Raw genomic sequence first — 12,244 nt, 5'->3', positions numbered from 1 at the left:
GACCTCAGAAGGCATCAATGTCCAGCCTGCTGCTTTTTAAATTGGTGAGACAACTGAGTCTTACGGCAATCTCAGGACCACATAGAGGGCAGGAAATCACCCAACATCTCAACAAACAAACAAACCCAACCAGGCAAACTGCCTCCCTCTGGAGCACAGACTGACCTTAGGCTCCTAACCCTCCTGCCTCAGAGTGACTGAGGCTCCCAATCTGCTTTGAAAGGCAGTTGATTTACAGACTAGGAAGACAGATCAGATTAAGGACCTGTGGTGGGAGCCATCCAAGGACACAGGGATGGTGGGATTATCAGTGACATAGTGTCAGGCTCTAAGTCTGTTTCAGCAGCCAAACAGTGCAGTCTGAGTCAGCTGTATTGTGGGGACTCTATGAGAGACATCACACCATGGAACACTCTATCTCACATATAGTTTTAGGTCACTTTTGGGTGAAGTTGTTAGCAGGGGTTAATAGCTGTATCGTATGACATCAGCAGTCCCCCACCTGGACATTCTACTGTATCCTGGAGAGCCTGGAATTCTGTGATGTCACCAGTGTTGTGGCAACGCCAACTGCCCTTGTGGCATTCGTTCGGTGCCTGTGTGGTTCACCCACAGCCATGCTGACACGACTGAACAGGCTGTTTGCCAGACAGGATGGAGAGCACAGGGAGAGCAGAGAGAGGCCCAGGGAAGATGGCCTTCAGTCTCCGAGACACACATCAAGAAATAAATGGTTCTGGGGAAAGCGCAGTGAGTCCTGGGCAGGGGACAGAGAGCTTCCTGAAGGAGGAAGGCTTAAGTTGTTCCTTTCAGGAGTAGGACTCAGGAGGTAGGAGTTTCTGGGAAACGATGGTCCTTTCTGCTTCTCTGAGTTACTAAAGAGCAGACCCAGAATCGAGGATTTCTGATGGTGTGTATGGCAAAGAGCCAGGGATGGTCAAGGCTTCAACTGCTGAGCTGAGGGCCCTCTGCTTTCCCTTGGCCTCTGCGTGGGAAGCACAGAGGGACCACAGTGGTTCCAGTTCGACCCTGCCATTCACTGGCACTGGATTTCTTTTGCTTGTGTGTCACTAGAAAGAGGGAGAGTAACGTCTCCCAGACAAGATCCCAAATAAAGCACACACAATAGCTTCTCCTTCCTTATGAATGCCTGCCCTTATCTTGGTGTGTTTCTTGTGAGCTCTTTTTGATTTAAATTATCTCAACTGATTTTTGCCTCTGGGCTTTGATCTTTCTCTTCTGTAAATCTTTCCTTCATTCTTACTCCATGGCTGCTGAGTGAGCTGGTGTCTTATCCCCTCTTGTTCTTGGGCTCCTCCTTATTCTCCTCTCAGAGTTCACCTTCTATTTATACTCTCTGCCTGCTAGTCCCACCTCTCCCTGCTCCTGTGTCACTATTGGCTGTCCATCTCTTTATTAGGATGTTCAGGTGTTATAGACAGGCACAGTAACGTAGTTTCACAGAGTTAAACAATTGCAGCATAAACAAAGTTATACACCAGAAAATAATATTCCCCAACATGATGGACATATCTAGAGACAGTGATTGGCAAAAGAGACATGGCTTATGGGTTTGATTTGAGGATAGTTGTTCTGCTCTCTGAGGTCTTCAGTGAGTTCCATGCACTCCCTCTTCCTCAGGCCTCTTCTGAGGACTCAACCTGGTCTCTCATGGCCCTTTACCATCCAACTGTTCAAATTCACTGATGTTTATCTACCTGCAGGGAGTACTGGAAAGGCACAGACCTCAACCTCACTCACTGAGAAGGAGCAGCAGATGAACAAGATCCATGAACTGACCCTTCAGCTTCAGATGATGACCAATGAAAGGAATGAACTTCGTGCAATCCTGGCCAGTTATAACAACAATCCTGTGAACAACAGGTAGTCAGTATGTCCAGTTCTCTGGTGACTGTCTTGACCCCCCTGTGTCCACTCCAGCATTCCTCATGTCACTTGAGGCTGCACCTCCAAGGTGTCCTCCTGCCCAAACTACTTTTCCTGAGTGCATCTGAGAGGCAGAACTGAAGTCTGGGTGGGAGTGAGATGGGGACACAGGCTGTTCTGCTTCCTCCCAATGAAAAGCAGGGCCTGTGGCCTGAGTCACATTCTATGGATGGGGCAGCAGTGTGTGAGCTCACAACACGCATTTCAAAGAGGCCTGGACAGGTGTTGGCTTGTGGGAGATGCTGGGTGCTGAGCTTATGGGGAGTCCTTGTATGTGACTGGGGGATTACTTGCTGATTGCTGTGGGAGTTGGGCCTGGTCCTAGTGATCCATCTCAGTGTGTGACTGGAAGGCCTGGAGCTCATCTGATCACCTCTCTACTCTTGTTCCTTGCTCTCTGATAAAATTTCACCTACTGCATGTCCTTGAGATATGATATCACAGGTGTCAGGTAGGTTCAGACCCTGAGATGTGATATCACAGGTGTCAGGTAGGCCCAGACCCATAGCACAGAATCCTGGGACATCTTAAGAAGAGCTAATTTGTTCCTCCAGGCCTACTGAGGAAGCTCATGTAGCCCTGTATGTCTCCCTCTTGACGCTTCGCCTTTCTGGCAGTGGGTCAGTGTAGCAAGTCTAATAACATCAACAGGCCCTAGTACCTAGGATTCGGGATGTGACACCCAGTGCACTAGAATAATCTTAGACACAGCTTAATTCATGTGTTCATGGGGTTCCGATGACCGTACTCATGGGGTTCTTTGTTCCTAGGCCCATGCTCTACCACAGGCAGAATTCGGAGCATGAGGAGCTGAACATGGATCACCAGAAGGAGATGTCAGAGCTGGAGAAATTCCCCAAGGAAATTAGTGAGGACTCTTCCAGGAGGAAGGAGCTGACTGAGAAGACCAACTCCTACAGGTGAGTGTCTGATTGGATGGTACCCGCCCTTCAGAAGGACAGCTGCTGCACTTATTTCTCTTTGTAAGAAAGTGAGGGCTGCGCTTCTAGCTTGTTTCCCTTGTACTTGTCCTCCTAGACTGATTTCTCCTGAGTGCAAGGAGTCGGAGAGCCCCTCCCAACAGTGCCCTGTCAGCTTCCAGAGCTTCTAGATAGAAAACATGGTTTGCACCATAAATGGTCTCTGGGACTCTGAGAGGGGCTTACAGAGCCTGTTGCTATGGGATACAGATATGGAATGTATTCCTCTTGGGTCTGCTGTCCTCCCTCAGGCCATGTTTGTTCTATACCTGATGATGTTCTCCCAATACCATGAACAGTGTAGGACCGGTTTATGTTGAGGATGCAGAATCCTGTTCTCAGAGCTACATCACCTGGGTGATACTGGCATGACTATTGTGGGTTGCAGTCTAGGGCTGTCTGAGGACATGGGACCTTGCAGGGAAGGTGTATTAGTAGATAGGAGTGGCAGATGGAGGTGGACTGGAGCTCATCATTGTTTGTGATGGTTAAATGTCCTCCACAGCCGGCTTCTGAGGGAAAGGACACAGATGAAGGAAAAAGTGGGCATGTTGAGAGAGGACAACAGAAAGCTGCAGCAGGAGCAGATTTTCCTGCAAGAGTCCTGTGAGGAGACAAAGAGGCTCTGTGAGGAAGACCTTGAGAAGATCTATGACCTCTTGACCAAGCAGCAGCAGGTAAGCTGAGGCAGCAGGAGCAAGCTGCCCACCTATCTAACCACACACACATATGTACACCATCATGTAACCGTCCACTCAGTTACTCAGCTGACCACCTACGTTCCATCTCATAGCTCATTTCTAGGATCCTTCACAAGTCTTTCTGGGGAGTTACCTCTTGAAAGACACAACCCGAGTGAAAAGAAACCATCCTGTTCTGGTAGAAGCTGTAATTCTTTGTGGGAGATGTGTAGGTAAATCACATATCACACACCTACATGTCAGTATGGTAGGAAGGGTTCTATGCTGGGAACCACTTTGGGAGAATCACAGAGCTTTCAGTGAGTGTGTGAGTGAGGCCAAGGGCCTGTGGATCATTTGCTTGATAGAACAGAGTATTTTTGGTCTGCTTAAGCTACCAGGCCAGAGTTCTTTGGATCTCCTGTCTCCTCACAGGGAGAGCTTTCTATATTTCCCTGTCTCAACTTATTGCTAAATGGTTCGTTTAGTAAGAAATAGAAAGGTCTTGGTGTTTTCTCTCAATTTTTACACATTTTTATTACTTTGGAATTAATGAGTTTTGTAATAGAAAATTCAAACCCCAGAGCTATTTTGAAAATAAAAAGTAGATCTTTCCTTTCAGTGAACTGAAGTAACCTCCCAGGAAGTGTCTGGTTTGTCTCATTGGCTTCACAACACAAAACCGGGCAGTCTGTCTCTTTGCTGACATTTTATGCTCACTCTATCATGTGCATGGTTATATCTTAGTACAGATTCCCTTCATAGTTGTGCAGAGTGATGCATTTCAGAACAATGCTCTGGTGACCTCACTAAGTTCCTACTGTCTGATTTGGGGCTATTTTTATATTATATTCCCTGTGTTTTGGTCCAAGGTTGTTGGGTCATGACCATGGGTGTCTTCATTCTCTGGTGCTATCAAGGTCTTCTCTGGAGGAGCCTGGGTAAGGTTTCTTAGGAGACTATAATGGGTCAACTTAGAGCTATCAGGAGGCTTCATGTGCAGCCTCTTCCTTTGGGACTTGGTCTTTTGTGGTCAAGCTCAGGTGTGCAGATGTTTTCACTTGCTGTATGATCAGTGAGTCTTGAGATGAAGAACTTTACTGAAGGGGGAGGCTCTGTGAGGCCTATGTTCAGACTAGGGCAGGAGCCTGACTGAGTCTAAGAGCACTGAGAGACAGCACTGAGGACCCGCTCCCTCCCCCTGCAGCAGGAAAGGTGCTGCAACACTCTAGTCTTCTCTACTTTTCTGGGTTCAGGAAGTGTGTGTGTGTGTGTGTGTGTGTGTGTGTGTGTGTGTGTGTGTGTGTTGTGTTTATATATATCTTTGTGGGTTGGAGAATATGTGATTGAGCCTCTATATGCATGTTCACTCATGGAATGATGGACATCTTTCATGTTAATAGAAAGTACTGTTCCTGCTCTGGTTAACATCAGTTTGCATCAGTCACAGAGCACATGGAGCTGCCCATCTTTTGGCATGTCCACACAGCTAACTAGCACAAAAAAACACAAAACTGATGCAAGCTAATAGTTTTTCAGGTGTTGTAGTGGCATAAATGTTCATCTGCAAAAAATCCTTTGTAGAAAACGAAGGTAATGCAGGACATGGTGGTGAAAAAGAAGCTGCTGAGGCAACTCAAGGTGCCTGAGAGCAAGAAAACCTAGCATAGGTTGTGTGTCCTTCTCTGCCCTGGGTGAAAGGTGACTTCACACTAACAACTTTTCTGCATCCTATTTTGTTCTCATCATATTACCTGTTGCCATTTTCCTTTCACCTTTGTCTAATCTTGACTCATTTGGATTTTGGATCTTGGCCTGGATTTTATCATGTAAGAGATTCTGAACTGCAGAGGTGTCTCCCCCAGCAGAAGTCCCATAGCCATGCTGAGCTGTGAGAACAGCTGTCTTAGTGCAGCCCACTTAGGCTCATCCTAGTCTAAAGCACTCATTGCATGTTGTGTCTGCAGCACTCAGAAGCTGCTTTCATTCCAAGCTTCTTTACACTGAGTTAATGTCGGGCTGATGGGGGTTGGGAGAAATGAGGACCCTCAGATATTACTATGCTGGAAAATTGTGTGGCCCTGTGAGAAGCTATGTATGATTATTCAGAAGCTTGGATTGCAGTCCTAAGATTACCCTCTGATCACAGAAGAGAAGTAATGGTCCACAGAGGATCTAGGGGACACCCAGTTATAGAAACATTCCTCAGAGCACCACCAAATTATAAAATTTTCAAATGCCCACCAGTGATGAATAAAAATTCAAAGAAGTCCACCCCTTCCATGAAATATTAAAGCATGAAGTAATGCATGTACCCTTTTGGCCATGAGTCAGTCTGCCTTCTGTTACTTAGAGAAATCCCTAATATAATCATCTTACTGGAAGGCTAGGGTTTCTTTTACTTCTGGTTGTAGAGTTTGCCTGGTTTTCTGAGCTTATTTTTTGCACTCATTGGGCTGAAATTTAGGTGACCTGTGGTTTACAGAGTTCCTTTAGCATGAACCTGCACTCTTTGGAGCCACTGAGAAGCACTGAGTGTGAGCAAGCAGCTGTTCCACCATCGGGCAGGGGTCTTGTATCATGGAACTAAGCCTTTAATGTACAGTCAGAAAACCTTGTTGTGCAAGCTTAGGTGACTGGTCAAGGAACCCTGGCATCCACCATTTTCTGGCCTCAGCTTATAAGACAAGCACTACATTGACTGCTCTGCCCCCTGTGTTCTTCTCCCAGGAACCAGGCATGCATGTGGTGCATAGACACACAGGCAGGCAAAACACCCCCACATATAAAGTAAAAATAAAATGAAAAATTATCAAAAGAGAGACAAAGTACACAATCCTCACCACATCATCGCATCCCTGTGCCTGAGTTGAAATATGGGCGGGAGAGGGTGTGGGCTATTAAAATTTAACTCTCCTCTCTAGAAGATCCCAGGTGATCTCTTCTTCCATTATTGTTAGCTAGGAAGTACACATGTGGCTAAAATGCAGTGTGCTTGTATGTGTGCATCCATGTACTTGTGATCATCAGGAGTGTGTACTTGTGTACTTGTGTGTGTATTTGTGTACATACATGCACACATGTGTACATGGGTGCAGACAACCCTGCCCTAAGAACACAATCCTCTAATGAATAGGGACATCAAAGACTGGAGGAACAACTTCAATCCCTGCAGAAGCAGAAGGAACTGGTTACCCAGCAAAGGTTCTTGGCAGTAAAGCTGCAGCATCACTTCAATGAGTCCCAGAAGAGGTAGGAGCACAGACTGAGAGAAGCAGTTGTAGTCTAGTGGATCCTCTGTTTCGGGATCTCTGACCTCTTTGGGATTTAGAGTATTTGGCAAGGCTCCCACCCATCCAGGGAAAGAATACCTCAGAGTATCGAGTTGGCTAATCACCGAGATCTTGTGTCCAGGAAACAATATGTTTGGTTTTGGTTTTATGGGGGTTGTGTCTCCTTCTTCTCCTGTGAGAAGCGGGATGTCAATTGTGAAGGACAGTGTGTCCTCTGCCACTTCATTTCCCTTCAGGAACATTACATTTACAGATAGGTTTCTAGTCTTTGACTGACTCGAATGCAGCACACTCCTGCTGGTTGCAGGGTCTCTGAGGGGTTCATTAGTTTCCTGTGAGAAGATTTACTCCGGCCATAAACAGATTAGGAGGTGTCAAATTCACCCCATGTAGGTTCTGAGTTATAAGAATAATCAGAGCCTTCTCTGCAGTGTTGTGTAGGTTCCACTAGAGAACAGACATGGAGGTTTACAGGTTGCCCACATTCTTCTGATTTCTAATCAAGGCCATGAATATCTGACTCAGACATTGATATAACTCCAGAATATTGTTTTTGGACTATTGGAAAAACATGCTGTTTTTTCAAGTCCAGCACAGTGTATTTTCCAGTTCAACTCATAAGAGTTTTTAAACGTGAGGAATTATCCAGCCCAGGGGCCTCTGACCCTTTTCCCTTGGGGAAGCAGGGAATGAGCTCAGCTGAAAGGTAATGCTGGGTTGTTCAGCTGGTGGGGGCTCAAAAGCTGATATGTCAGGGCCACACCAGGCCTGTGTCCAAGCTGCCTTCCTCCTCTAGGTTTGAACATCTCCAGCATGAAATGAAACAGACCACAGCCCAGGAGGAGAGCCTCCTGCAGATAAGGCTGCTGCATCAGGAGCTTATGTGCCAGGCAAGTGAGCCACCACTGAACCGCATTCCCACCAACCATGGAATTCACAATGTGTGTTTTCTTCCTTGACTTTTTCATTACTTTGTGTGAATAGGCCCTGACTTTTTTCTTGCTAGTGCCCCAGAGAGACTGTTCCTATGTCTGATTTCCATTTCTTCTTAACAGCACATCTTAAAAGAAATGACGAGGCTAGAGGAATCCAGAGACACCTTGAAGGAATTACATTCTACACTCCAGGATCCAAGCCTCCTCTGAAAAAGACATGTCCTTTCTCCTGTGAGCACAGCATTGAGGAAAATATCAACCGATCATCAGAGGATCCAGTCACAATCTGATCCATCTCTGTTGGCTCACTGTTTCCAGAGAAAAGACTGCATCAGAAATAAGCTTGAGATTCAGAGGACACCCACAGAAACTACTCAGAAGCCGAACATCCATCACCAAGTGGGCAAAACAACATGGAGGGAGATATGTGGGTGAGCAAGAGTTATTCTGCCAGCTCCTTTCAAGGGCTTTGTCAAGCTGACTCCATATGTGACGTGGAATCTGACAAGGAAGACTCCGTCACGCTCCTATCCAGACCACATCCAAAAGCCTAAGATTCTCTCTCTAGTGCATAGCTGGCACTGACCCCATATCATGCACAGCTTTGATGATAATTTACTACAAAGACTAATCCACTTCCTTTTGACTCATGTTATTGATTTTCATTTCCTTAAAGAAAATCCCAAAGGAAGTGGGAATTTTGTTTAATTTTATTTGGTTGGTTGTTTTTGTTATGTTTTATATTGTTTTGGTTGGTTTGGTTTATATCTCGGAATATCTGCGCATTAGTTTTTTGGTTTTCTTCATTTTAGTGTAAGGTTTTGTTATTTCTTTTATATTTCCATTGTTTTTATAGTTTGCTAAGGCCATACACCGTCTCTAATGACCACTGTTGTGAAGCCCCCATTGAATAAAACGAATGTTTTATGAATAAAAATCAATTTCCAACTTTTCACTCTTCAGACTCTTCTTTAGTCAGGTGAGCTGTCACACTCCTGTAAACCCACAACTCACAGACGTGGATCTGTATTAGCAAGTTCCAGGTAGGTTGGGCTGCACAATGATTTCCCAGCCATGGTCTACACAGGCGGATGGCACCTTGGATATGGATACGGATGGCATGGCCTACTCTGTGTATACCCATTAGTCTAAAGGCAAACTAGACATATTGGATTTTCGTGTCATATATTTAGCTTCCAGTAGAATGTGGTATAAAAAACTGTACAACATGTTCATGAAATCATCATGCAGACCAAACTAAAGGGAAACAACTATCTGAACCTGGAAGCTTCTATGTGTTCTGCCCAGTACTATGGATGCTTATAAATAATTACTCTGAGGCTTAATATGAATTATAATTGTTAAGACAATGACTCAGGCTTATTACTAGATAGTTCCTACATTTAAATGAATCCATTTCTATTAATCTGTGTATGGCCACATGGTTGTGATTTACCAATAATTCTGACATCCCACTCCTCCAGTGGCTACATGACATCTCCTAAGCTCGCCTTCCATTTGTTTGTATCTCTGTTTGGAATTCCTGTGTAGTTATAATCTACCTTACCATTGGCTAAATCAGCTTCTTTATTCACAATGGTAGTAAACATATTCACAGCATACAGAGAGGCGTCCGACATCACACAACTACATTGTTCCTGGCCTCTCAGGAAATGAGAACATTCAATAAAGGACTGTACAAAAGAAATCAGTAAATGCAAAGTAATCTGCCTCTGGTTTTCTTGAAACGCGAGTGATATGCAGAAATGATAACCACACAACAGAAATAATGTCCTCCAAGACATGTTGGATCATTTTGTGGAGCTTTTATTTCTACTTGTGGGTGTTTTGCCACCACATACATGCATTTCCCACTGAGGCCAGATGAGAGCAGTAGATTCCACATGGAAAACACATTTAATATGGTTGTTTGCTGACATGTGGGTCTTCTGATACAACAAAAAATGCTCTTAATGAATGAGCCATCTCTCCAGTCCCTGAACTTGACTCTGTTCTCCTAGTCATGTGTGTTCTATTAGTAGATTGGATCACTTCCAACCAAAAACATACACACACACACAGACACACTCAGAGAGAGAGAGAGAGAGAGAGAGAGAGAGAGAGAGAGAGAGAGAGACAGAGAGACAGAGAAAGAGAGAGACAGAGACAGAGACAGAGAGACAGAAACCAAGAATGCTTCTCTTTATTTTGTTCCAGGGCAGCTTACATAGGGTCTCCTTGAGTAATGGCCATGCTCTAACTCTCAGTTGAAAGCCCACCAGAAATCATTCCCCCTACCATCAGAAACACCTGTGGGTCTCATTCTGAATACAAGAAAACGAGTTGTTTGCCCGGTGCAACTGCAAGCATAAGAAAGCAAACTGTTTACTCTGACAGGCAGGGGGTCACAGAAAATTCAGGGTCAGGGTCTATGCTTCCCAACATCTCCCCTTTTCCATATAATTAAAACTCAGTGTTCTGACAAATGTCTAGCCACCCCAAGTGCTGGCACTTCTAGGTTCCAGGTCATACCTGTGCCATCAAGCACTCTTGCATCTTACATAGCCACCAAGGGCTCTCAAGCCCCTGTGCTCTTGATCCACCCTGCAGAAGCCACAGCTTTGCAAGCCAAGTCCCTATGTGCATGCACCAGGCAGTCTTTAAAATCTGGACATGCCCACTCCACGTTTTCTTCTCAGCACCAGTAGGAACCTGAGGAGGCCAAGAGAGGGCTGAGTAGATCCCCTGGACCAGGAACACAGACTCGGGACACCCCAAATACCATATCCCAATGTAGTGTCAATTTCATGGTGTTTCTGTAGAAGAGAACAGAGAAATCCATACATCAAGAGCCTTGTAAAATGCAGTGGTGGAGACAAGAGGTAGGCAGGTTCCAGTGAAGCTGGAGACCTCTTCTCTAGGGCTGGTTCTCTTGCTGCCTGACTTCTCTGACTTCCTATTGGCAGAAAATAGGGGTCTGCTACTACACAAACCAGCAACAATGCTGATAGGCCAAGGCAGTGAGCAGTTCTAGCTTGGGGGCGTGGTCTATGCAGATAACTCCTCTATGCCCCTGCCATGCTTGGCCCCCAATCCCACTCCTAGGCCTCGGTTGGTCCTATCCAACCTGGGTCAAGTTTGTCTCCAGCCCATCTGGACTCCCTGAGCACTGACACCCTCACTTTCCGCCTTTTCTACACCAGCCGCGCCTAGGCTCCAGCACACACCCGGAGTGACCACTTCCTCGCGCGTCTGTGCTTGTGGTTTGTAAAGGACCGGACCCTAAAGTGCCCTTGGACTCCTTAGCAGAGTCGTGATGGGCGCCGGGACCACAAGTTCGCCAGTATTGAGTCCCCTGAGCCCCCGACTTCCGGGTGGGGGCGGGGTCCCATCATCCCAGAGGCACTTAGTTCTTAACGTTCGCGAGAGCTCAGGAGCCGCTGAGCCGACAGGCGCCAGGCAGGTTGGCTTCCAGGCCTCCTGACCTGGATACTCGGCCGCGGGCATGGTGGGCATTCGGTTGTGGCCGCAGCGGTGACGTCTGGCTCACCAAGGCGACCCTTCAGGGTCTTGTGCACCTTCTCTGTGGCGGAACAGATTGTCACCTTTGACCAACTGGAAGGTTGGTCGTTCCAGCACACCCGGGGACTTAGGCTTTTAGGCTTTTAGCAAATGGCTTTCCAAATTTACAGCCAGTGTGAGCTGACTTGGCAACTGGAAAGGACACACTCCTGTATCCTTCTCAACGTGATCAAGGTAAATGAGGAGCGGAGGTGTTCTTAACACGGCTAGGACACAATAAATCTAACATAAGAAAATCATGATTACTTTTTGAAAGAAAATGCACAAAATCCAAATAGGAACTTTTGAGACCTTTTTCATTTGAAAGTAATCTTAATGCTATGAAATTCACAAATATGCTAGTTTTTATTACCCAGTCCTAATCATCTAAAACACACATGGCAAATATACAAATATCTATTCTCTCCACCTGTCAGTGTCCATTTATCGTGGTTTTGAAAGTGGAGAGAATGAATTCCCCTTTAATTACAAGTCACTAACTTCAGCAACTTTCATACAAAATAATAATTAACAATGATCTTCTTTACTTTTTAACTCACAAGGAAACACCTTCAAAACTGCATATTTTTGTTAAAGTTTCTGTATTAAAATGTAGAAAAACTGAACTACACAAATATTGAAAAGTTAAAAGTTCCTTAATTTTTTTTATTCCTGGTACCACTACCACAATTTACAGGGCAATATACCTGATACAATGAAAAGAAAAAGACAAAGGTACAACCTATAAACGTCCTCAGGAACATACATCTAATCGGCACTGTGTTGTGTTAATCAGGAGCTGCACTTTTGCAAACTGTAGCTGTGACAGTCCTGAACAGGAGGGGTTT

At 45.4% G+C, this 12,244-nt stretch overlaps 1 protein-coding gene across 1 annotated transcript; it reads left to right on the top strand.

Moving 5' to 3' along the window:
- Positions 1–552: 552 nt before the first annotated feature.
- On the top strand, positions 553–7,930 carry LOC148118645 (disks large homolog 5-like). Its single transcript, XM_087899673.1, has 6 exons — positions 553–750; positions 1,725–1,884; positions 2,718–2,867; positions 3,433–3,604; positions 6,744–6,859; positions 7,697–7,930. Exons 1-6 carry the CDS (start codon positions 618–620, stop codon positions 7,857–7,859), a joined length of 894 nt encoding a protein of 297 aa, XP_087755799.1. The 5' UTR covers positions 553–617; the 3' UTR covers positions 7,860–7,930.
- Positions 7,931–12,244: the final 4,314 nt, after the last annotated feature.

Source organism: Myodes glareolus, chromosome 21 (assembly GCF_982192425.1).
Source record: "Myodes glareolus chromosome 21, mMyoGla1.1, whole genome shotgun sequence".
Classification (NCBI taxonomy): Eukaryota; Metazoa; Chordata; class Mammalia; order Rodentia; family Cricetidae; genus Myodes; species Myodes glareolus.
Note: the sequence above shows the minus strand (reverse complement) of the source record. Positions and strands in the feature narration are given on the sequence as shown.